This window comes from Rattus norvegicus, chromosome 10 (assembly GCF_021556685.1).
Source record: "Rattus norvegicus strain SHRSP/BbbUtx chromosome 10, alternate assembly SHRSP_T2T, whole genome shotgun sequence".
Taxonomy (NCBI): Eukaryota; Metazoa; Chordata; class Mammalia; order Rodentia; family Muridae; genus Rattus; species Rattus norvegicus.
In genome coordinates this window covers 106,903,621-106,924,812 of record NC_141543.1, presented here as the reverse complement: position 1 = coordinate 106,924,812, position 21,192 = coordinate 106,903,621, and the positions used below count along the sequence as shown (strand labels likewise).

Below are 21,192 nucleotides of genomic sequence, written 5' to 3'. Positions count from 1 at the left end.
ATAGATCAGAAAGAGAAACAAAGGAAGAGGGAAAGAAAGAAGGAAAGAAAAGAAAAGAAAAACAAGCAAGCACGCTCAAATAGCATCAGTAACAGAAAAGCATGAACATCAGGTAGAAAGGACTGGAGGAGAAAGTGCGGGTCCGCGCAGGAGTGAAGAATGAAGGTGGAGGCAGGAGATAAGATACTAGGAGGGGGGCTGGGGATTTAGCTCAGTGGTAGAGCGCTTACCTAGGAAGCGCAAGGCCCTGGGTTCGGTCCCCAGCTCCGAAAAAAAGAACCAAAAAAAAAAAAAAAAGATACTAGGAGGGGTTTCAGTCTTGCGGACTGTGAAGATGGAGGGGGACAACACTCAGTTGTCAGAAGGACGAGGAATTGGGTTCCACGGAGAACTCCCGGACATCTTCTAGGCCTGAACGGCAGGTGCAGAGGCGGGGCCTCGTGGGGGCGGGTCTAAAGGCGGGCCCACAGGGGGCGGGGCCGACGCCGGCGGCGGGCGGGGTTCGCAGCTCCAGCTCCCCGGAGAGCAGCCGGGGCTGCGGAGCTGGAGCTGGAGCCACAGCCGGAGCCCGCGGCAGAGTCGGAATCCGGGGTCGGGCTGGAGCGGGCTCCATCGACATGGGGTCTGCAGACTCCAAGCTGAACTTCCGGAAGGCGGTGATCCAGCTGACTACCAAGACTCAGGTGCGCCTGGGGGCCCAGCCTCTCCATCCACCTGCCCGCCCGCCTTGGGGGCAGGGCAGGGTCGGGGGCTGGGTGAACATGGCTCACCGGAACGTGGGGTGACCGGTCAGTCCAGAGGGGGATGCTGAGAACAGCACCGGAACGGGACCTTTCCTTTGTAACTAGGGCTCCATCCCTGCCTCCGGGAGTCCACCCTATGCCTACTCTCCCCTGGGAACACTCTCCCGGGCATTGCTGCTGCCACCTTAGGCTGACGTGTGCCTACTCCTGGAGCCGGCGGCGACAACGTTATCCGCCCCCTGTCCCGCCTCCCGGTCCCCTCAGCCTGGCTTTGCCAGCCTCTTCCCGCTCCCACCTACCCATCCGTGGCTCTTCTCTTCTCCCTGCCCCTCAGGGACCATGGTCCCGGACACACAGCCCCGGCTGACTCAATGCAAACAAAGCCGGGCCGGCGCCTGCTTGGGTCGGGGAAAACAGCTGGTGCGCGGTGGCAGCGGTGGCCTCTCTGGGCCCTGGTTGATGCCTGAGGGCAGGGAAGGCCCAGGTCTTCCTAGGAGCTCACGGAGTAGCAGGCAACGGCAGCTGGGTAAGAGGAGCTGTCCTCAGGCCTAGGGAACCCCGCTTTCCAGCTAGTGATGATCCAATGGCTTCTTCAGGCCCGGTGGAGCTGATTGGCTGCGCTTTTTGGCACCCGGAATGGGGATTCGGGTTCGGGGATGAGGAGATTATCATTGGTCCGTTGGAAAGGGAGCCATGGGTAACTCCAGCCCAGTGCACACTCTCACATTTTTACCCGAGTCTACAAGTGTCACGGAAGCCTCTTCCTATCTTCAGCACACACCTCTTGGACCCAGCAAGGTTTCTTCTCTGTCCTCCTATCAATCCTTAGTGCTGGAGCCAGGCTACTATGGTTAGGGAGATGCACAGCCATGTCTCTCCAAGGCCCCGGGCTGTCAAAGGGCTCTGGACCTACTGCCATCTGGAACCCTACCCCCATCCTGCTGTTCTCAGAGCTCCGTATTGTTCTTGGTCACTGTGGGTGGGATCGGGAGAGCTGTCTTCCCACACCCAGCCAGGCACAGCCTTAGAGGGCAGATCACTACCCCCACACCCTGTTACCCACCTTGGAAAGGTCAGAGGCTGAGGAAAGGGGTGCCAGGGCCTCTAGAGAGCCCGTTTCCATGTGAGAGGCACTTGGCGAAAACCAGAACTGCTTCTCTTTGCTTCCCACGGCTTGTTCCAGAACCTCAGAAGTGAGACTCTAGGTCTATGGGTGGCAGGAAGGGGTGTGTGGTACTTTGCACAGTATAGGGTGGCAGAGGGAGGTGGGAATCTCCCAGGTTTGCCTGCCCGGGGAGGAGCTGGCTTGTTGAAAGGTGGTGTGGTGGGCTCAGCAGATCCTTGGGGAGCAGAATGAACCCAACCAGGTCTAGAAAGGTGGGAGGTGACTTGCTTAGGAACCCTCCCCCAAATACTGCATCAGTAAGTCTGTACCTGGTTGAGATAGTCTGTTCTCAGCTGAAGACAATCAAGGTCTAGAGTAGGCTGGAGTCCCAGTATGGGCTACTCCCCTTCTTCCTCTGGCTATCTTCCTCTTCCTCCTCCCCCTTCTCCTATCCCTCCTCTTCCTCTTTCTCCTTTCCCTCCTCCTCCTTCTTTTAAATTTATATTATTATTTTTGGTGTGTGTGTGTGTGTGTGTGTGTGTGTGTGTGTGTACACGTGTGTGTACACATGTATACCATGGTGTATGTGTGGAGGTCAGAGGACAACCATGGGAGTCAGTTCTCTTCCACCATGTGGACCTTGGGATGGAACCTAGGTTATTACACTTGGAAGCAAGCACGAATTACGTTCACCAAGCATTTTTACCGAGTGCCTTTACTGTTGAGCCATCTCACTGGCTCATGGGCCCTCTTGTAAGCATGCGACTCTCACAGGTGGTTGGGGCCAAAGCCTTGGACTCTGTAGTGGTCAGCTTTGAGCATCTAGGATTCAAGAACCTGGTCTGAAAGGGTCTTCCTGGACCTCAGAACTCAGTGTCCCCAAGGGGGACACTGCAGGTGTTATGACCACAGGATAACCTCATGTCTATGCCCTCAGAGGCTGTGGTTTGGACTGTAGACAAGCGGGCCCCTTCTTGTAGTCTGGGCCTGAGCTCTTGCAGGTCAGCCTTTTCTGTCTTCCTGCCCTGTATCCTGTTTTCTTCCTGCCCTGTTGGCCAGTCCTGGGCAGGGCTTAACCCTAACTCTGAGGCCAGCCACATTCTTGACTCTTTCCTCACTTGGCTGGGGACCCAGAGAGGGGCATTACAGCATCAGAGACTCTCTTCCAGATTCTACTTGCTTGAGGACGCTCTGCTGCAGGCTAGGGTAAGAGCTGATAGCTGTGCGTTCACATGCATGCACATGTGTGCGCCTAGAATAATACTTTGATCCCTTGTCAGGACATATCGTCCCGTCCTTAGTGGGCTAGCTCAATGCTGGTTTTACCACCCCCACCCCAGAAGGAGTCTGTTAAAGTCACAGCTTAGGGCTGGAGAGATGGCTCCGTGGCTAAGAGGGCCTCCTACTCTTTCCTTTTTTTCTTCTTTTTTTTCCCGGAGCTGGGGACCGAACCCAGGGCCTTGCGCTTGCTAGGCAAGCACTCTACCACTGAGCTAAATCCCCAACCCCCGTGAAGAGTTTGGTTCACACTCACTTTGGGTGGCTCACAACTACCTGTGACTCCAGCTCAGGGGAGATCCAACACCTTCTTCTGGCCTCTAGGGGCACCCTCATGTATGCGTACACACACAGAGAGAAACATACATACACATAAATAAAAAATAAAATAAATTTTTTTAAAGCGACAGCTGGTCTCTCAGTCAATGCAAATGCCTAAGGCCCACTGGGATCAGGGAGGAAGTTCGAGCTGAGGCTAACGATCCTGAGGGCCTATGTTTAGTCTTTATAAAGAGAGAGACTGCAGGTTAGCCCTGGCTACATGAAAAAGGTGGGGGTAGGTAGAAAGATAAATGCTTGTTTATGAAGGGGATTCCCCTCTCTGCTTCTAGGTTGGACCGCTAAGGCCCGTCTTAAGTCTCATTTGGATCTCAATCCTGAAGGGATGTTTGGACTAGGTCAGTGGTCAGCTCCATTTGTATTCGGTGGGGCTTTGACCCCTTTAAGGGATGCTGAGTATCTTGGCTAGAGTATTAGAGGTGGCAGATTTCCAGAGGTGCTCCCAATGAGGGGGCTCCACAGGCCTTTTCTCTGAGATGCCCGTTTCCACTGCACTCTGGCTCCAGGCCACCAGGACTGGGGTCTCCTGCTCCCCTCCTCCACCCCAGTGTGTATCAGATGGCTGGTGAGGCTGAGATCCAGCAAACCCCAGCTCCAGGGCCTCTCCTTTGGCCTTTGTTTACCTTCGCTAACTTGCTCTACCAGTTCTGGGACTGAGGGTGCAGCCACGAGTTACCCCAGGGATCCCCAGAATAGAGCCGAGGGTGGGCACTATGAAGCCTGCAGCCCCAGCCTTGGGTGTCAGCAGCCCCCTGGCACTCAACCTTGTCAGGAGTCAGCTTCAGCACCTCAGCTTCATCTGCCTCAGCTTTGGGGGCAGGGGCAATGCTGGGCTGCGAGGTGAGTGGATCGAGACCAAGTCAAGAATGTGATGTGTACAAGTTAGAGCGGGAGGTTCCCAAGCGGGAGCATGCCTGTGCACCTCAACCAAAGCAACTTGGGGGTCGGGGCAGGAACTCACACAGGGCAGGAACCCGGAGGCAGGAGCTGATGCAGAGGCCATGGAGGGTGCTGCTTACTGGCTTGCTCCCATGGCTTGCTCAGCTTGATTTCTTACAGATCCCTGGACCACCAGCTCAGGGATGGCTCTATTCACAATGAACAGAGCCCTCCCCCCATCAATCACTAATTAAGAAAATGGAGGCATTTTCTTTTCTTTCTTTTTTTTTTCTTTTTTTTTTTTTTCGGAGCTGGGGACTGAACCCAGGGCCTTGTGTTTGCTAGGCAAGCGCTCTACCACTGAGCTAAATCCCCAACCCCTCTTTCTTTCTCTCTAAAGATTAATTTATTTCATGTCTGTGAGTGTACTGTAGCTGTCTTCAGACACCAGAAGAGGACACTGGATCCCATTACAGATGGTTATGAGCCACCATGTGGTTGCTGGGAATTGAACTCAGGACCTCTGGAAGAGCAGTCAGTGTTCTTAACTGCTGAGCCATCTCTCCAGCCCCCCCTCACCTCCCTTTCTTTTGAGACAGGGTTTCTCTGTGTAGCCCTGGCTATACTGGAACTCACTGTGTACCCTGGTCTAGGCTGGCCTCAAAATCAAAGCTTCACCTGCCTCTGCCTCCCAAGTGCTGGGATTAAAGGCGTGCACCACCACTGACTAGCTGGAGGCATTTTCTTAATTGAGGTTCCCTCTTCTCAAATGACCCCAGCCTGCATCAAATTGACATCAAGCTATCCATCACAGAGCGGGGGGTGAGGTGGGGGGAGTTTCTAGAAGTGAAATTAATCATGGAGGCTGGTTGCCTTGGTCGCTTACCTCTATGACTGTCTAAGACTCAAAGACCATAAGTTATATATTTAAAATTTTCATTTTTATTTGTGTACATTTCTTTGAGTGTATGCCACAAGTGGGCATGTGGCTCTAGAGGCCAGAGGTGGGTGTCAGATCCTGGAGTCACAGGGAACTGAATCTGAATCCCCTGGAAGAGCAGCACACGCTCTTGACGTCTGAGCCGTCTCTCCAGCCCCCATGAGTCATCTCTCCAGCCCCAATGAACACATGCATTTTTAAGGCTTGTCTCAATAGGGCCTTTGGGATGTTGTTCATTACCTTAGTTTGTGTGTTTTGAGACAGGCACTTACTATGTAGCCCTGGCTGTCCTGGAACTCACTATGTAGACCAGGCTGACCTCAAACTCACAGAGATCCACCTGCCTCTGCCTCCCAAGTGCTGGCATTAAAGGTGTGTGTCACCACACCTTAAAAAAAAATCGAGTGTGTGTGTGTGTGTGTGTGTGTGTGTGTGTGTGTGTGTATGAACTCACTATCTAGTTGCACATGACCTTGTACTTCTGATCTTCCCGAGTGCTGGAATTACAGATGCTCACCTCCAATCCTAATGTACCCGGTGCCTGAGATCCACTCCAGGGCTTTGTGCACACTACGTACGCAAAGCACTCTATCCACTGAACTGCATCCCAGCCACAAGGCGTGTTTAAGATCTTGGTTGAGTGTTGAGCTAATGTTTTGACTTGATCCGGCAGGCGGTGGGGAGCCCCAGAGGCTTTCACGTGAAGGCAGTGTGACTTTGGCTTTTGCATGGGGTGGAGGCACTAAACGGGGAGTCCATTTGGAGGCTGGAGCTCCCTGAAAGTGACTGGAGCTGCAGCATGGACCAGCACTGGGTGCTGAGAGAAGCATGTGGGGGTCGGTGGGTCTGGCCCTGGTGGATGTGCTGAGAAAGGGTTGCTAGTGAAAAGACATCACAGGTGTAAATACGGTGCGTGTGCCCTTTGGGGGAGAGCCTTGGTCTAGCTCCTAGGTGCTTGACCAACTGGTGTGGCCTTGGGATGTGGCCTGGTGAGGATGTCAGCTTCTCTTTCAGAGGAGGATGGGGACTTAGCCAGAGATACACAACCCCTCAGGGACACAGTGGACTTTAGAACCTATGGGACTCTTGTCCATCATGCACACCTATCTTGTGGCAGCTGAATAAGGCTCCTGGTCCAGATAGGGAGCTGGCTGGTGGGGATGGATGCTGGCTGGGATGGAGTTTAGCCACTATGGCCTCCCTGCCAGGGTTCTCCTGTGAGTCTGTTGGGGGAAGGTTGTGTAACTCTGGCTACTCGATTCCCCTGCAGCCCGTGGAAGCCACCGACAATGCTTTCTGGGACCAGTTCTGGGCAGACACGGCTACCTCGGTGCAGGATGTCTTTGCCTTGGTGCCGGCAGCAGAGATCCGGGCTGTGCGAGAGGAGTCACCCTCTAACTTGGCCACCCTGTGCTACAAGGTGAGGGCTGTGTGTCTCCTCACAGCTGCTTCCACCCTTCCTTCCCAGAGTGGAGTCTGTAGTAGGGCAGGGCACCCACTTGGAGCATCCCAGCCACAGGTCCTGCAGGGCCAGTCTCTTTGCCTCCAGTTCTCCTTGGTGGTGGTGGGGCGGGGGAGTAACCATGGCAGCCGCCATTTAGGAGAGCTTTATCTTACCTTTCCACACACTACCTCACTTTGCTTTTCCTGTGAGGTCCTCCAGCCTCCAAACAGAGGTTTCTCTGTTACAAATGAGGTCTTTAAAAAATACAGATTTGGGGCTGGGGATTTAGCTCAGTGGTAGAGCGCTTGCCTAGCAAGCGCAAGGCCCTGGGTTCGGTCCCCAGCTCTGAAAAAAAGAATAAAAAAAAATATATATATATATTTTTTATTTTATATGTATGAATGTTCTGCCTGCATGTATGTATATGTTCCATGTACATCCCTGATGCACGTGGAGAGCAAAAGAAGGCGTTAGATCTCCTGGAACTAGAGTAGTGATGGTTGTGAGACACCATATAGGTGCTGGGAATTCAACCCTGGGTCCTTGGCAACAAGTTGGGTTTTATTGTTGTTGTTTTATTGTTTGTTTTATTTTGTTGAGGCCCTGGATGCCCTAGAACTTATTAGATAGACCAGGCTGGCCTTGAACTCATATAGATCTACCTGTCTCTGGCTTCTGAGTGAGTAAAGTCCTGGCCTACCAAGTTAGACAGTGTATTCTTAACAGTGGAGCCACCCTTCCAGCCCTGGTCTCTCTCTCCTTTTTAACCTTTAAAAAGGGTACTTTTATATAGGGTTAAACAACAGAGGCTCTCAGAAGACAGTAAGTTGTACCCAAGTGTGGGAACGCACTCCTTAAGAGAGGGATACCACAGATGAAGTCTTGGCCATCCCAGTGGACTGGACTCTGCTCTCCTGATGCTCTGGACTGTTTTTTCCCAGGTCACAACCTCCCTGAGCTAGCTGACCTCTTGCAGCCTGAGTGGCGTGAACGCAAAGGGCCACTTCACACACTCTTCCCTTGCTGTCTGTCTCACAGGCTGTGGAGAAGCTGGTGCAAGGAGCAGAGGGTGGTTGCCACTCTGAGAAGGAGAAACAGGTGGTCCTGAACTGCAGTCGGCTACTCACCCGAGTGCTACCTTACATCTTCGAGGACCCTGACTGGAGGGGATTCTTCTGGTCCACAGTGCCCGGGGCAGGGCGTGGAGGGGTCAGTGGGCCTGGCCAGGGAGGTGGGAGGACCCTGGCAGGGCCACCTATATTTAGGAAGTGTGGGGATAGGGAGAGGGGTAGGGTGCCGCTGAGGGGGAATGGAGCCAGTACCAACTTTTCAGGCCCTCAGTTTCCCTCCCAAGATGCTTCTGCTTCTTACAGCATGGGGTAGGGGTGCAGGGATAGGGCCCAGCAGCTATGACTTTAGAAGGACCAAACTATCTTCTCCCAGACCCCATCTGCTCTGGGCTTCAGTCAAGTGCCAAGGGTTGAGGCCTCATGATTCCCAAGATGCCCAGCACCCCTGGTGGGGACATTTCCTCATTGTTCCCAATGTTTGTCTCTGCCCCGCCCTCTTCTGGCTAAGGGAGGTTTTGGGGTGAGCAGAAAGTCATTTCCTCTTCCCCTCCACTTTCTCTTCCTTCCTCCCTGTCTATGCATGCCTGCTGAGACCCAGTCCCTTGTCCATGACACTCCCAAGCCCCAGGGCCACCTCTCCTTGGCCAGCCTCTACTGAGCATCCTGCATCTTTAGCAGGGCGAGGAAGAGGATGAGAACGCTCGACCCTTGGCTGAGTCCTTGCTCCTGGCCATTGCTGACTTGCTCTTCTGCCCGGACTTCACTGTGCAGAACCACCGGAGGAACGATGTGGTGAGACACCCAGGCTGGGCTCTGATTCTGCTGGGCCAGCATAGTTGAGGTTCCCCTGGGCTCTGATCCTGCTGGGGCCAGCATAGTTAAGGTTCCCCAGGGTGCAGGGAGCAGGGTGCAGGGGTGGTTCAGTGGCAGGCCTGCTAGACATACTATCCTGGGTGGGATAGGGGGTTGTATTGTTGGAGAGGAGCCAGCTGGTCTCCAGCCTGCCCCTGTCTCCTAGGCAGCAGCACACAAGCACCCATTGTCTTGTCTGCCTGAGGTGGGAGGGGTGCAGGACTGCAACCAGGAAGCCTGCCTTTTTACTCAGGGACTGGACCTGGAATGCTTTCTCCCCTCAGCCTGCCACACCCCCTGCCCTAGCCTTCCCTACCTCCTCTCCCTGCCTCAAACTGGATTCAGCAAGTAAACTAATCAATGCCAGACTGCAGGAAAACTAGCTTTTAAAGAACCCCAACAGCCTTCATTTCTCCCCTTGTCCATTAGGAGATTGGCACGGGAGGGGAGGGCTGACCTTAGGAGATTCCTGGGGTATGTGGTGGCAACTAGGGATGGTGGGAATCTTGGGGCATCAGGGCCTGCCTCATGGTGCTATTGTTTTGAGACACCCCCATCCCCTGCAACCGCTCCCTGTTTCTAGGACTCAGCAGAAGATGTTCATTCCCTGGACAGCTGCGAATATATCTGGGAGGCTGGGGTGGGCTTTGCCCATTCCCCTCAGCCCAACTACATCCACGACATGAACCGGTGAGCTGGACCGGGCTGGCCTTTGCATAGCTCAGAGACCCACAGGGGTTATTTTTCCTCCCATGGACCTTGGCCAGGGAGGTGGGCCGATTCGGCAGCGCCTTCTAGAGGGAGACTGTTCTAAAGTAGCCCTTCCTGTCCCTCCTGCAGGATGGAGCTGCTGAAGTTGCTGTTGACATGTTTCTCAGAGGCCATGTACCTGCCCCCATCTCCAGAAAGTGGCAGCACCAACCCCTGGGTTCAGTTCTTTTGTTCCACAGAGAACAGGTGAGAGGCAGCTGGCCTTTCTAGTCTTCTTCTAGGAACCCAGTGCCAACTCCGATGGTTTTATTTGAGGAGACGTGCTGCCCCCTGGTGTCATGAAACTATAACAGCCGTACATTTAATTTTTTTTTTAATTTTTTTTTATTTTTATTTTTATCTTTCCCTACATTGGCTTTTTGACTGCGTGTATGTCTGTGTGAGGGGGTAACAGTTACAAACAGTTATGTTCTGCCATGTGGGTGCCGATAATTGAAGCTGGGTCTTCTTAGCGATACTACCAAGGCTCCAAACCTCCTGGGGGCTCCTGGGCTCAGGTCCAGGTCTTCCATGTAGAGCCGCATTGTTTAGTAGAAGTATAATGTGAGGGGCTCGAAATTTACCTCTGTGTCTAGAGTGCTTTTCTACTATGCATGGAGCCTTGGATGAACTGGGTTGGTGGTGTATGGCTGTAATCCTAGCATTCTGGATGCAGAGGCAGAAGAATCAAGAAGTTTAGGGTTATCCTTGGCTACTAGTGAGTTCTGGGCTAGCCTGTGGTATATAAGACCCTGTCTCAAACGCAAAAAGGAATGAAATGTATATATTTTATTTAACTTGTCATGTTTTAAAGAGTGAGCGTTAGATTTGTTTTTTTTTTTTTTAATATTTATTACATATAAGTACACTGCAGCTGTCTTCAGACACACCAGAAGAGGGCATCAGACCTCATTACAGATGATTGTGAGCCACCATGTGGTTGCTGGGATTTGAACTCAAGACTTTTAGAAGAGCAGTCAGTGCTTTTAACCGCTGAGCCATCTCTCCAGCCTGAGCATTAGATTTGTAATGAGAACTTCAGAACTAGCACAATCATTTGAATTCCTTTTCTCGTGCTTCCTTCCCTGAATCCAGTGTGTAGTTGATAACTTCCAGAATGTTTCATGCTGGACCAACCACTCAATAGTACTCAGTCACCAGCCACACGTGGCTGTGGTTGACCTTTGGGACAATGGGTGGAGAACAAGGTCTGAGGACCACTCTATTTATTTATTTATTTATTTATTTATTTATTTATTTATTTATTTTTATTTATTTTTTGGAGCTGGGGACCAAACCCAGGGCCTTGCGCTTGCTAGGCAAGCGCTCTACCACTGAGCCAAATCCCCAACCCTGAGGACCACTGTGATAGATGGAGGAGTCTGGATCATGCGGGGCTCCCAAGGGATATAAGGACACTTATTTCAGACACACCAGGCATCAGATCCCATTACAGATGGTTGTGAGCTACCATGTGGTTGCTGGGAATTGAACTCAGGACCTCTGGAAGAGCAGTCAGTGCTCTTAACTGCTGAGCCGTCTATCTCTCCAGCCCCATACATGTGGGTACCACACAGTCATCGGTACTTGAAGCACACACCCTAGCTGTGCACACCCAGTTGTGCCCGTGTGCGGCTGACACGGGTGTTAGCATTCTAAACTTTTAACCTTCCTGCTTCTGGAATCCGACCCCTGCATGGCATGGCTCCCCTCCTCTGGGTTTTGCTGGTTCCCACCTTTTTATCCCCAGAAGAGAAGGGCTCCCAAGTGCCCCTCAACAGTGGCTACACTCAGGGCCTGGCCAGAGTTTCTTCTCATAGCTGTGCCAGGCACCCTGCAACCCTTTTGTCACTCGTTCCCCTAACCTCTTGGATCTCAGTCTCCTCATGTGAAAGAGGAGGAGCTTGAACCCTGACATCTACTGGACCTGATTCGAGTCATCCTATGGCCTGGGGATGGTTCTGGGGTTCTGCTCCCCAAGGGGAAGCTGTCTTTCCTTTGCTTCTCTAACCCCTTGCCTGAAGCCCCAGTGGAGGGTGTGTGACCCTGAGAACTGAGAAGGGCGTGAGCATGCACACTCTCCACAAGGAGTCTATCCCTGTGTAATGGACTCCGTTACTCTTGGCCCAGCTTGGCCCTGTTCAGAGTCAGCTGCATGCATGGATAGGGAAGGCATTTTCTATTCCGGAAGGGACAAGTTTGTCTTTCTGCCTCCTGGGTTCCAGCCTACTGCCTCCGCTGTATCTGTGTCTGTGTCTGTGTCTGTGTCTGTGTCTGTGTCTGTGTCTGTGTCTGTGTCTGTGTCTGTGTCTGTGTCTGTGTCTGTGTCTGTGCCTGTGCCTGTGGCTGTGGCTGTGGCTGTGGCTGTGGCTGTGTCTGTGTCTGGAAAGGCAGGCCCAGGGAACATCCCTCCAGCCCTGCTCTGTGCTCTCCTGCAGACATGCGCTACCCCTCTTCACCTCACTCCTCAACACCGTGTGTGCCTATGACCCTGTGGGCTACGGGATCCCCTACAACCACCTGCTCTTCTCGGACTACCGGGAGCCCCTGGTGGAGGAGGCTGCCCAGGTGCTTATTGTCACCTTGGACCATGACAGTGCCACCAGCACTAGCCCCACCGTGGATGGCACCACCACCGGCACTGTCATGGATGATGCTGATGTAAGGACCGGAGGGAGAGGGGGCTGGGAAATGGCATCTCCTTTAACACAGGCCCTGGGCAAGCGGCACTCAATGGGAGGCACCTCATGGTGTGCCTGGGGGTGTCCAACTTTGGGAAGCTCACTGCAGCAGCACCAGGCGGACCTGAGTGAGGGGTCCGCTCACCATAGCTCCTCTCCTTGGCAGCCTCCAGGGCCCGAGAACCTGTTTGTGAACTATCTGTCCCGCATTCATCGTGAAGAGGTGAGTCAGGCATAGTGTGTGTGTGTGTGTGTGTGTGTGTGTGTGTGTGTGTGTACTCTCCCAATGCTCACAAAGCCCTCAGCAGTCTCTCAGCATCACACAACCAGGATTTGGCGGTGCATGACTGAAAAAGCCAGCCCCTGAGAAGTGGAGGCAGGGGGGTTAGAAGTTTAGGGTTGTTCTTGGCCAGCCTGGGCTACAGGAGACTCCGTCTTTAAAAGTAAATAAATAAAAGAAAGAAGGAAAGGAAAGAAATGATTTAGAGTCTCAGCTGGACCAGGGTAACTAATAAGAGGTCTTCCCAAAGGTGAGGTTTGCTGTGATGCTAGGGTTCAGGGGTGGGAGGAACTGCGGCTTTAATGTCCAGGCAGACTTGAGTGGAGGGGATGTGCTAGGGACAGTGGCTGAGCGTGTCCCTGCCCCATGAGGATCAAAGTTGAGCACAGCCCAGCTTGTGGTGTGTGCAGGTAGCTGACAGCTCTTTGAGAACAGGGGAGGACTTCTCCTGTGTGATGGGGATGAGGGGGAGCAGTAGGACAGCGGCTACCAACAAAGAATTTAGATGGTCAAGGGGCCTAGTTCAGGGGTCCATCTGGGGGTTGCCAGGAGCTGCAATCTTGCGTAGGGGATCTTCTGATCTGCTGGAGAGGGGGCCAGAGGCTGGACTTGGCCTCAGGGTACCATCAGTAATATCCAAACCCAGGTCCTCTGGGCTCTGGAGATTGGCATGGTTATGGGAGAATGGGGAGCCATTTATAGGCGTACAGCTGGATTGGAATGGCCTCTGCTTTTCCCCTCAGGACTTCCAGTTCATCCTCAAGGGGATAGCTCGGCTGCTGTCTAATCCCCTGCTCCAGACCTACCTTCCCAACTCCACAAAGAAAATCCAGTTCCACCAGGAGTTGCTTGTTCTCTTCTGGAAACTCTGTGACTTCAACAAGGTGAGCAGACTCCAGGCCCAACTTGACGGCAGCAGTCATGAGGGGACACTGCTGATGAATTACTGGGGTCCAGAGTCCAAGGATTCGGGCAGCATCCGGGCCTCCCCAGCGTAGGTGGGAAACGGTGGGGCAAAGCTAGTCCTCTCACTGATGCAGCCCACCGTCGCCTCTCTCATTCCCAGAAATTCCTATTCTTTGTACTGAAGAGCAGTGACGTGCTGGATATCCTGGTTCCCATCCTGTATTTTCTCAACGATGCCCGGGCAGATCAATGTACGACAGTAGTGCCCCCGAGATGCCGCGGTAGATATGGGGTCTTGATTTCCGGTGGGGTCTAGGCAGTCTGTCCTACCTCCCAGAGCTCAAGCCTGGTGCTTTAACCTCCCACACGGGGTTCCTTTGAATCTCTAACTTCCTATACGGGGTTCCCTTGAACTCCTAACCTCCAACACGGGGTTTCCTTGAACCCCTGAAGATGGATCTTCCCTACTCCCCTCCCTGCTCTGTGTGACAATTCCGGTGTTGTATATCCCAGCTCGGGTGGGTCTGATGCACATCGGAGTCTTCATCCTGCTGCTTCTGAGTGGGGAGAGGAACTTTGGGGTACGGCTGAACAAGCCCTACTCAGTACGCGTGCCCATGGACATCCCGGTCTTCACAGGCACACATGCAGATTTGCTCATCGTGGTAAGCGGGTGTGCATGGTGTCGGCCCTCGGGGTTTGGGGTGACATTCTCTTCTTGGCTGGTGGTGGGAAACTCATGCGGTCCCTCTCTCTCCCTGCACAGGTATTCCACAAAATCATCACCAGCGGTCATCAGCGGTTGCAACCCCTCTTCGATTGCCTGCTCACCATTGTGGTCAACGGTAGGGGCCCATAGCCTAACTTCCCCATGATCACCAGCAGGTGGCGCCATGCCACAGGCCCACCAGCTACCAGTCCCCGGGCTTTGTGAGCTGGTCTAGGAAGCTACAAATTACAGCTAAGCTTTCTAGTACAGTATAAGGGGCAACAGGAACGGAGCGCCTATGAAATGGCTCAGCAGGCAAAAACTATTCAAGACTGGCGTAAAAGTGGAAGGAGAAAACTGGCTCCCCAAAGTTGTCCTGTGACCGCATATACATGTCATACACACAGTAATCAATATAACTTCTAAAAAAAAAAAACCTTTGGAATATACTTATCTAATCCACTAAATTAAAAATATTAAAATAGATATGAATAAAAATCATTGCGGTAGCTTATGCTCTGTGTCTGTCATACCCAGTCTTCAAAATCCTGTGTGTTTTCTGTCCCTGCGGAACATCTTAGTTGAGACTGGCCGTATTGCAGACATTTAATGGCCACATGTGGCTGCTGGCTATTTATTGGGTGGTAACGGTTTGGGCTGTCACAGTGGGAATATCGAGAGCATCCTAAGGGGCTACAGGCTGCTTGCTCTCTGGGAAAGGAGCCAGGGGGGTTCAGCTTGGCTGGGGTTGGGAGCCCCAACAAAGTGGGTGTCAGTAGGCTAGAGCAAAATGACTTTTGTGGATGTCTTTTGGCCAGTTGATTCACTGATGGGTCTGGCTGACATCCCTGTTGCTGTAACACATACCCTTAAGGTATATTTGGTTTATAATTTCAGATTACAGTCCATCATTGAGCAGGGAGGGGAAGTCAAGGCAGGAACCGAAGCAGCTAGTCACATGACCTCCATAGCCAGGAACAGCGAAAAGAGCAAGTCACTGCCTACCGGCCTAGCTGCATACGCTCAGCTAGCTTTCTATACTCTTAACTATTCAGGCCCAGCTTAGGGAATGGTGCCGCCCACATTCATAGTGGATCTTCCCACCTCAATTAACAATCTAGGTAATACCTCACTGAGCTGTCTTCCCAGGTGACGGCGAGTTGTGTCAGGTTGACCGTAAAAACTTACAACATACTGACCTCAGTGCAATTTGAACTTCTGAGTGTCTGGGGTGGTGCAGGGGACCTACGGGCTCTCCCTGGGTTGTGGGCTTTGTGTGTCGACTCCATTTTACAAGTCCTAACTGAGTCCCTGACAATCAAGGCCAGGTTTGAGAATGCCCCTGTAAACATGACAGTCTCTGTTCCCATCTCATCCTCTGGGAAAAGGCAGAAGGCAGGGACGCACACAGGTCAAGCTATGACTCCCACTCATGAAGCTGCACTGAAGCTGCACTGAGGGATACATAGCTAAGTGATGGCATCTTGTCACTCTTGAAGGATGTCACTTTGAAGTTAGCACTCCTGTCATTTTATTGCAGAGGAACTTGTCTCAATGTATAACCCTCTCTAAACCCTAGTTTGTTCCTTTCTTTCTTTTTTTAAAGATTTATTTATTCATTACATATAAGTACACTGTAGCTGTCTTCAGACACACCAGAAGAGGGCATCAGATTTTATTACAGATGGTTGTGAGCCACCATGTGGTTGCTGGGATTTGAACTCAGGACCTCTGGAAGAGCAGTCAGTGCTCTTAACCACTGAGCCATCTCTTCAGCCCTAAACCTGGTTTCTTGATCTACACTCTTGTCTCTGTTCTTCCTCCCTCTGGGTTGGGGAGATACCAGGAGAGATGAGCGGAGTATGCCTTTGAGGTTGTCGGGTGGTAGGAATTCTGGAGGCCTCTGCAGGGGACAGGGGCGATCATTTGAGGTGAGCTACTCCACCCTGGCCTGGCATTTGCAGGGGTGGCTCAGAACAAGCTGACTCCTCCCTTACAGTGTCACCCTACCTCAAGAGCCTGTCCATGGTGACTGCCAACAAGCTCCTGCACCTGCTGGAGGCCTTCTCTACCACCTGGTTCCTCTTCTCAGCGTCCCAGAACCACCACCTGGTCTTCTTCCTTCTGGAGGTCTTCAACAACATTATCCAGTACCAGTTTGATGGTGAGGCCCTGGCCTGAGCCCCAGTGTAAGGAAGCCCTAGCCCAGGAATCCTGCCTGTGCACTTACTGAGCACCTGCAGTGTGCCTGGGTATAGGGACATGCAGGGAATCAACGTGTGCCTTGTCCCTCTTGGAGCTCACAGCTGGGCATGGAGTCACAGGTGGGGGGCAGGCTTGAGGTGGATGGACAACCTGAGCCACTGAACAAAAGAGTTCATATAGAATTGGTTGGCTGGAAAACTTGAGAAGAGCCCTGCTGGCTGTCACGCAGGTACCTTACCAGTATCACAGGTGCAAATCTAGATGTCACCAACCATGGACTCTGTGGCATGTCAATCTCTAAGCCTTGGTCCCCTCATCTGTAAGATGCTCAGAAGGAGGCTGCTATAAATCCCTCATGCAGGGCACGTGTCTTTAATGTCAGCTTTTGGAAGGCAGAGGCAGGCGGATCTCTCAGCCGGAGGCTAGCCTGGTCTACAGTGTAAGTGCCGGGACAGCCAGGGCAATGCAGAGAAACCCTGTCTCTCAAAAAGCCCTCTCTTAGAGAATATTGGAAGGCTTAATAACTCACCAAAAAAAAAAAGTACTTGGCACATCAAATATTAGCAATTACTGTTATCGTTTCGAAAGTAAGTAAAATCTAGATCTATGTACGAGTGATGGATGAGAAGACGACGAGAGAATGGTGGGCAGAAAAGCGTTGTTTGGGAAGGGACGTGTGCAAAGGCCCTGTGGTGGAGGCTAAGCTAAAGGCACTATGGTGTGTCACGGGACTAGACGGGTAGATGCAGGCACTGAGAGCTCGGGAAAGCATCTTCTTCTGACAGCTGTGGGAACTTGGAGGTAGATGATGGGGGACAGATGTATACAGCCTTGTCCCTCTGGACTTCCCTGTGGTTCACTGAAAGGGTTACATATTTAGGATAGCTCAGGCTATCCCACCATGCCAGATGACACCTGAGTAGCTCTCGGCTGCAAGGGGATTTCAAGTCATCCTAAGAAGGACACCGAGAAGCTCAGGGATGAGCTGTTTCCCTACAGCCTAACATCCGGCATCATCACAACCTAGCTTCTTGGTTATCTCCAACAGCCTAACCATCCACTATTGCCACTGATACCCATACGATCGGGTCTGCCCCACTCCCTCTCTGGGCACCCCGTCCAGTCCTTTTTTTTTTTTTTTTTTTTTTCTTTTTTTCGGAGCTGGGGACCGAACCCAGGGCCTTGCGCTTGCTAGGCAAGCGCTCTACCACTGAGCTAAGTCCCCAACCACCCCATCCAGTCCTTATCCCTGGGGAAGACGTCTTCCTATCTCACAAACTGTCCTCTGGACCTGGAAGCCAGCCCAGATGCGGGGTGGGAAGGAAAATGGCTTTCTGAGGGCAGACACGTTCCTCCCACAGGTAATTCCAACCTGGTCTATGCCATCATCCGCAAACGTGGAGTCTTCCACCAGCTGGCCAACCTGCCCACTGACCCGCCTTCCATCCACAAGGCACTCCAGCGGCGGCGGAGGACACCGGAGCCCCTGTCCCGGGCCGGTTCCCAGGAGGGTGCTTCTATGGAGGGTTCCCGCCCTGCTGCCCCTGCGGAACCAGGCACCCTGAAGACTAGCCTGGTAGCCACTCCAGGTCTGGATGCCTTCAGGCTGGGAGAGTGTGGGGCTTGGCTGGGGGTGCATGGTCAGGGGGTGGGTTGATCTCTGGGTGTCATTCCTAACTAAGAAGCCGAGGAAAAGGAATTCAACAGTGTGCAGGGGGTGGAAGAACTGGGTGGACCTAGGTCGCTTGGTGGGGGTTAGAGGAGGGACATGAACTGAACGGGGCTCAGAACTGAAAGTAGCTGTCGGACAGAAGGACAGACACACTACTTCAGCTGTGAACGGGGAGCACTCAGCCTCCTGGGCGCGGGGGGGGGGTACTATAGCATGTCCCCTTTCTTCCTCCTGTGTCCCACCCAGGCATCGACAAGCTGACGGAGAAATCCCAGGTATCAGAGGATGGTACCTTGCGGTCTCTAGAGCCAGAATCCCAGCAAAACTCAGCAGAAGGCAGTCCGTCTGAGGGGGTAGGTGCTGGGGACACCTAGGGGATGGCACTGAGTGTCACTTCATTTTCTTTCTCTCTGGACCCTGAAGTGTGGGAGTGGGCAAGGGCCAGGGCACTCTGAGGTTGCCATATTAGAACAAGGGAAACGGGACTGCATGGGTGAACCAGAGGGAGAGGGGGCTATTTACAGTCCTCTCCCTTTTGTTTATTGGTTACAGCAAAGCCCTGTGACCTTCGGGTTCCTCATCCATCAGCCTTATCTGAGTCTGGCCTTTACCCTGCCTTCTCTGTCAGCCCCCGGCCCTAAACCTGTCACTGGGCTGGGCTGGGCTAGGCTGGCCCTTGGGCCCAGGGCAAAGGGTATAGGTCTGGGCCAACCCTCTCGTGCAGCACCCCCCCCAACCCCCAGTCCCGTAGTGTAGCCAGAGGAGACTGTTGCTCTATGGTTGCACCTTTGTATCTATTTGTATCCATTCCTCCCGGGTCTCTTCCATTTCTTTCTGGGAACCAGGAGCCCAACCAAACATGGAGAGAGCAGAGACGATTGTCCAATGCATCAGCCAGTGGCCAGTGGAGCCCAACATCAGATTGGGTGAGGGACACAGCTGGAGGAGGATCTGGGAGCTGGGGTTTGGGCAGACGGCACTGAGCAGGGGCTGTGAAAGCTCCAGCCTAGGCAAAGACTAGGGTAAGAAAACCAAAGACGGGCTGGAGAGATGGCTCATAGGGTAAGAGCACTGCTCTTCCAGAGGTCCTGAGTTCAATTCCCAGCAACCACATGGTGGCTCAGAACCATCTGTAATGGGATCCGATGCCCTCTTCTGGTGTGCATGAAGACAGCAACGGTAGACTCACTCACATACATGAAATAAATAAATCTTTAAAAAAAAATAGAAAAAAGGAAACCAAACACATTTGACCACACTGCGGGACACGCTGAAGGACTGACTGTCCTTCCAGTTGCATGACCTTGCCTCCTTTCTTCACTTTCAGTGGTCGCCCATATAACTGATTCCTTTGTCAATCACCCTTGCTGAGTTCCTCCCCAAACCACTTCCACTCCCTGTGTGTTTCCTGCAAGCCCCACTGATTGCCCTGGATGTGCGTAATAAACAGCCTTATGATCGTGCCATCCAGCCATTGTGAGGATTAAAGGGGACAGTCTTCCGGAAGGCACGAGGCCCAGCAGCTGGCCCATGGCTGTGCTTTTTCAGCATGGCCTGGCCCTTCCCATTACAACAGTTTTCCTTCACAGGGGCAGCCATGCTGTGCCTGGGCGGGGCGGGGCGGGGTGGGAAGCTGTGGTTCTGGGTCAAGGACAAGCCTGTCCCATAACTCTGGTTGTGGCTCTCACAGATCTTGTCCTGGAAGTCAAAACTGCCGCTGCAGACCATCATGCGCCTGCTGCAGGTCCTGGTTCCCCAGGTGGAGAAGATTTGCATTGACAAGTGAGTCCAGAAGCCATGCGGGCAGGTGGAGATGGGTTAGCCCAGGCTAGGGGAGGGAGTGTTGTGGAGCACACATGTACATGCTGGAGGCCCCGCCTCTTTCTCCAGGGGTCTGACGGATGAGTCTGAGATCCTGAGGTTCCTGCAGCATGGCACCCTAGTGGGGCTTTTGCCTGTGCCCCACCCCATCCTTATCCGCAAGTACCAGGCGAACTCAGGGACTGCCATGTGGTTCCGTACCTACATGTGGGGTGTCATCTATTTGAGGTAGGCCCTGTGAGGGGTGGGGAAGTTACAACCTGGGGTGGATCTGGATGTCTCCCTAGGACTGCCCGCCTATGACAGCCTTAACTCTAGATTCCTCAAACCATAGTGGGGCTAATGTCCAATCTATCAGGCTGAGGGCGGGCACACATTACCCAGGGTAAGGGAATGGGGTTAGGTGGGGGCCATGTAGCTACCTGGCTCTTCCTTGGGGGAGAGGGGGTCTACAAGGTATCCCCTTCTAGAAGGTGACAGTGCCCTCCTTTGTAGGAATGTGGACCCGCCCATCTGGTATGACACGGACGTGAAGCTCTTTGAGATCCAGCGGGTGTGAGGATGAAGACCTGAGGAATAGGGCCAGGAGAGCTGGTTCTAGTCCCCAGTGCTCCCCAAACCCATTGTTCTGAGCTTAAAGGTCCATTATCAGGGTGTGGGGCAAGCAGAGTGGTTGGTCCTGGATGGCGGGTCCCAGGTGCCCAATGTGGCTGGAGACAACAGGGTGTCAAAAAGAAAAAGTGCCCCTCTGCCCTCCAGGCTGTTCTAGGAGCCCCTTGTCTCTGGAGACACCCCGCCCACTCTGGCTCCTCCTTCAAGACCTGCCCTTGTGCTGCCTGTCCCCAGAAGCTGCCAGGTCATTGTGCCCTAGTAGGTTTTCTCAAAAAGGAGCCATGTGCTGCCCCATGGGGGTACCTGGTCACAGTAAAGGGAGTCCTGGCCACCTAGTTCCAGGCCTTCTTGCCAGCGCCCTTGGGGAAAGAGTGGCCGGGCTGCTGGCCAAGGAGGCTGGAGGCTGGGGGCTGGCCATTTATGAAGACTGCGGCGTGTGCATTAGGAGCCTGAAGTAGGGTATCGAGGGTGCTCTGTCCCTGGGTCTGGGAATTTTGCCTGGCTGGTGGAGCCTGAAGGATGCCAGTGTCCCTGCCTTCCCTGCTGCCTGGGTGGTGGGAGTTACACACTCTACGAGCCCCAGCTCTGGCCTCCGGGTCTCCCCTGCCTCCCCTGTGTCAGTACAATCTTTGCTCTGCACAATCGGCCACTTTACACAATAAAACATCCCTCCCTGTGCTGTTGTATCTCTGTGTCTGGAGTTGAGGGAGGTGCCTGGCTAGCGTTCTTACCTTCAGGGCAGCTGGGGACTCTATACCCCAGTGGTTATCTCTGGAGGTCTCTTGCCCCACCACTGAGCCATCGTCTGCCACTTTGGCGATCGTGTGTGTGTGTGTGTGTGTGTGTGTGTGTGTGTGTGTGTTTGTGTGTCTGGTCTGGCTGCAGGATTGTGCTCTATCCCCCAGG

The 21,192-nt window shown here is 53.1% G+C and overlaps 1 protein-coding gene across 2 annotated transcripts; it reads left to right on the top strand.

Moving 5' to 3' along the window:
- The first annotated feature begins 488 nt into the window (after window positions 1-488).
- Window positions 489-20,972, top strand: Hid1 (HID1 domain containing). Of its 2 annotated transcripts, none has more exons than NM_001304290.1 (19): window positions 489-683; window positions 6,555-6,704; window positions 7,767-7,937; window positions 8,477-8,590; window positions 9,234-9,340; window positions 9,491-9,607; window positions 11,839-12,061; window positions 12,248-12,304; window positions 13,105-13,245; window positions 13,428-13,518; window positions 13,781-13,932; window positions 14,034-14,112; window positions 15,976-16,140; window positions 17,543-17,770; window positions 18,100-18,206; window positions 18,699-18,779; window positions 19,544-19,635; window positions 19,744-19,902; window positions 20,170-20,972. In NM_001304290.1, exons 1-19 carry the CDS (start codon window positions 618-620, stop codon window positions 20,231-20,233), a joined length of 2,364 nt encoding a protein of 787 aa, NP_001291219.1. In that variant the 5' UTR covers window positions 489-617; the 3' UTR covers window positions 20,234-20,972. The 2 variants fall into 2 exon arrangements, with proteins under 2 accessions (NP_001291219.1, XP_087427039.1); XM_087570913.1 differs by having other exon boundaries at window positions 521-683; window positions 8,474-8,590.
- Window positions 20,973-21,192: the final 220 nt, after the last annotated feature.

Excerpts from the sequence above, each read along its gene's own strand:
- Hid1 (XM_087570913.1), top strand. The coding sequence starts at position 618 with ATGGGGTCTGCAGACTCCAAGCTGAACTTCCGGAAGGCGGTGATCCAG. Across the intron at positions 13,246-13,427 it reads AACTCTGTGACTTCAACAAG|AAATTCCTATTCTTTGTACT; the intron begins GTGAGCAGACTC and ends TCTCATTCCCAG. Across the intron at positions 16,141-17,542 it reads TATCCAGTACCAGTTTGATG|GTAATTCCAACCTGGTCTAT; the intron begins GTGAGGCCCTGG and ends TTCCTCCCACAG.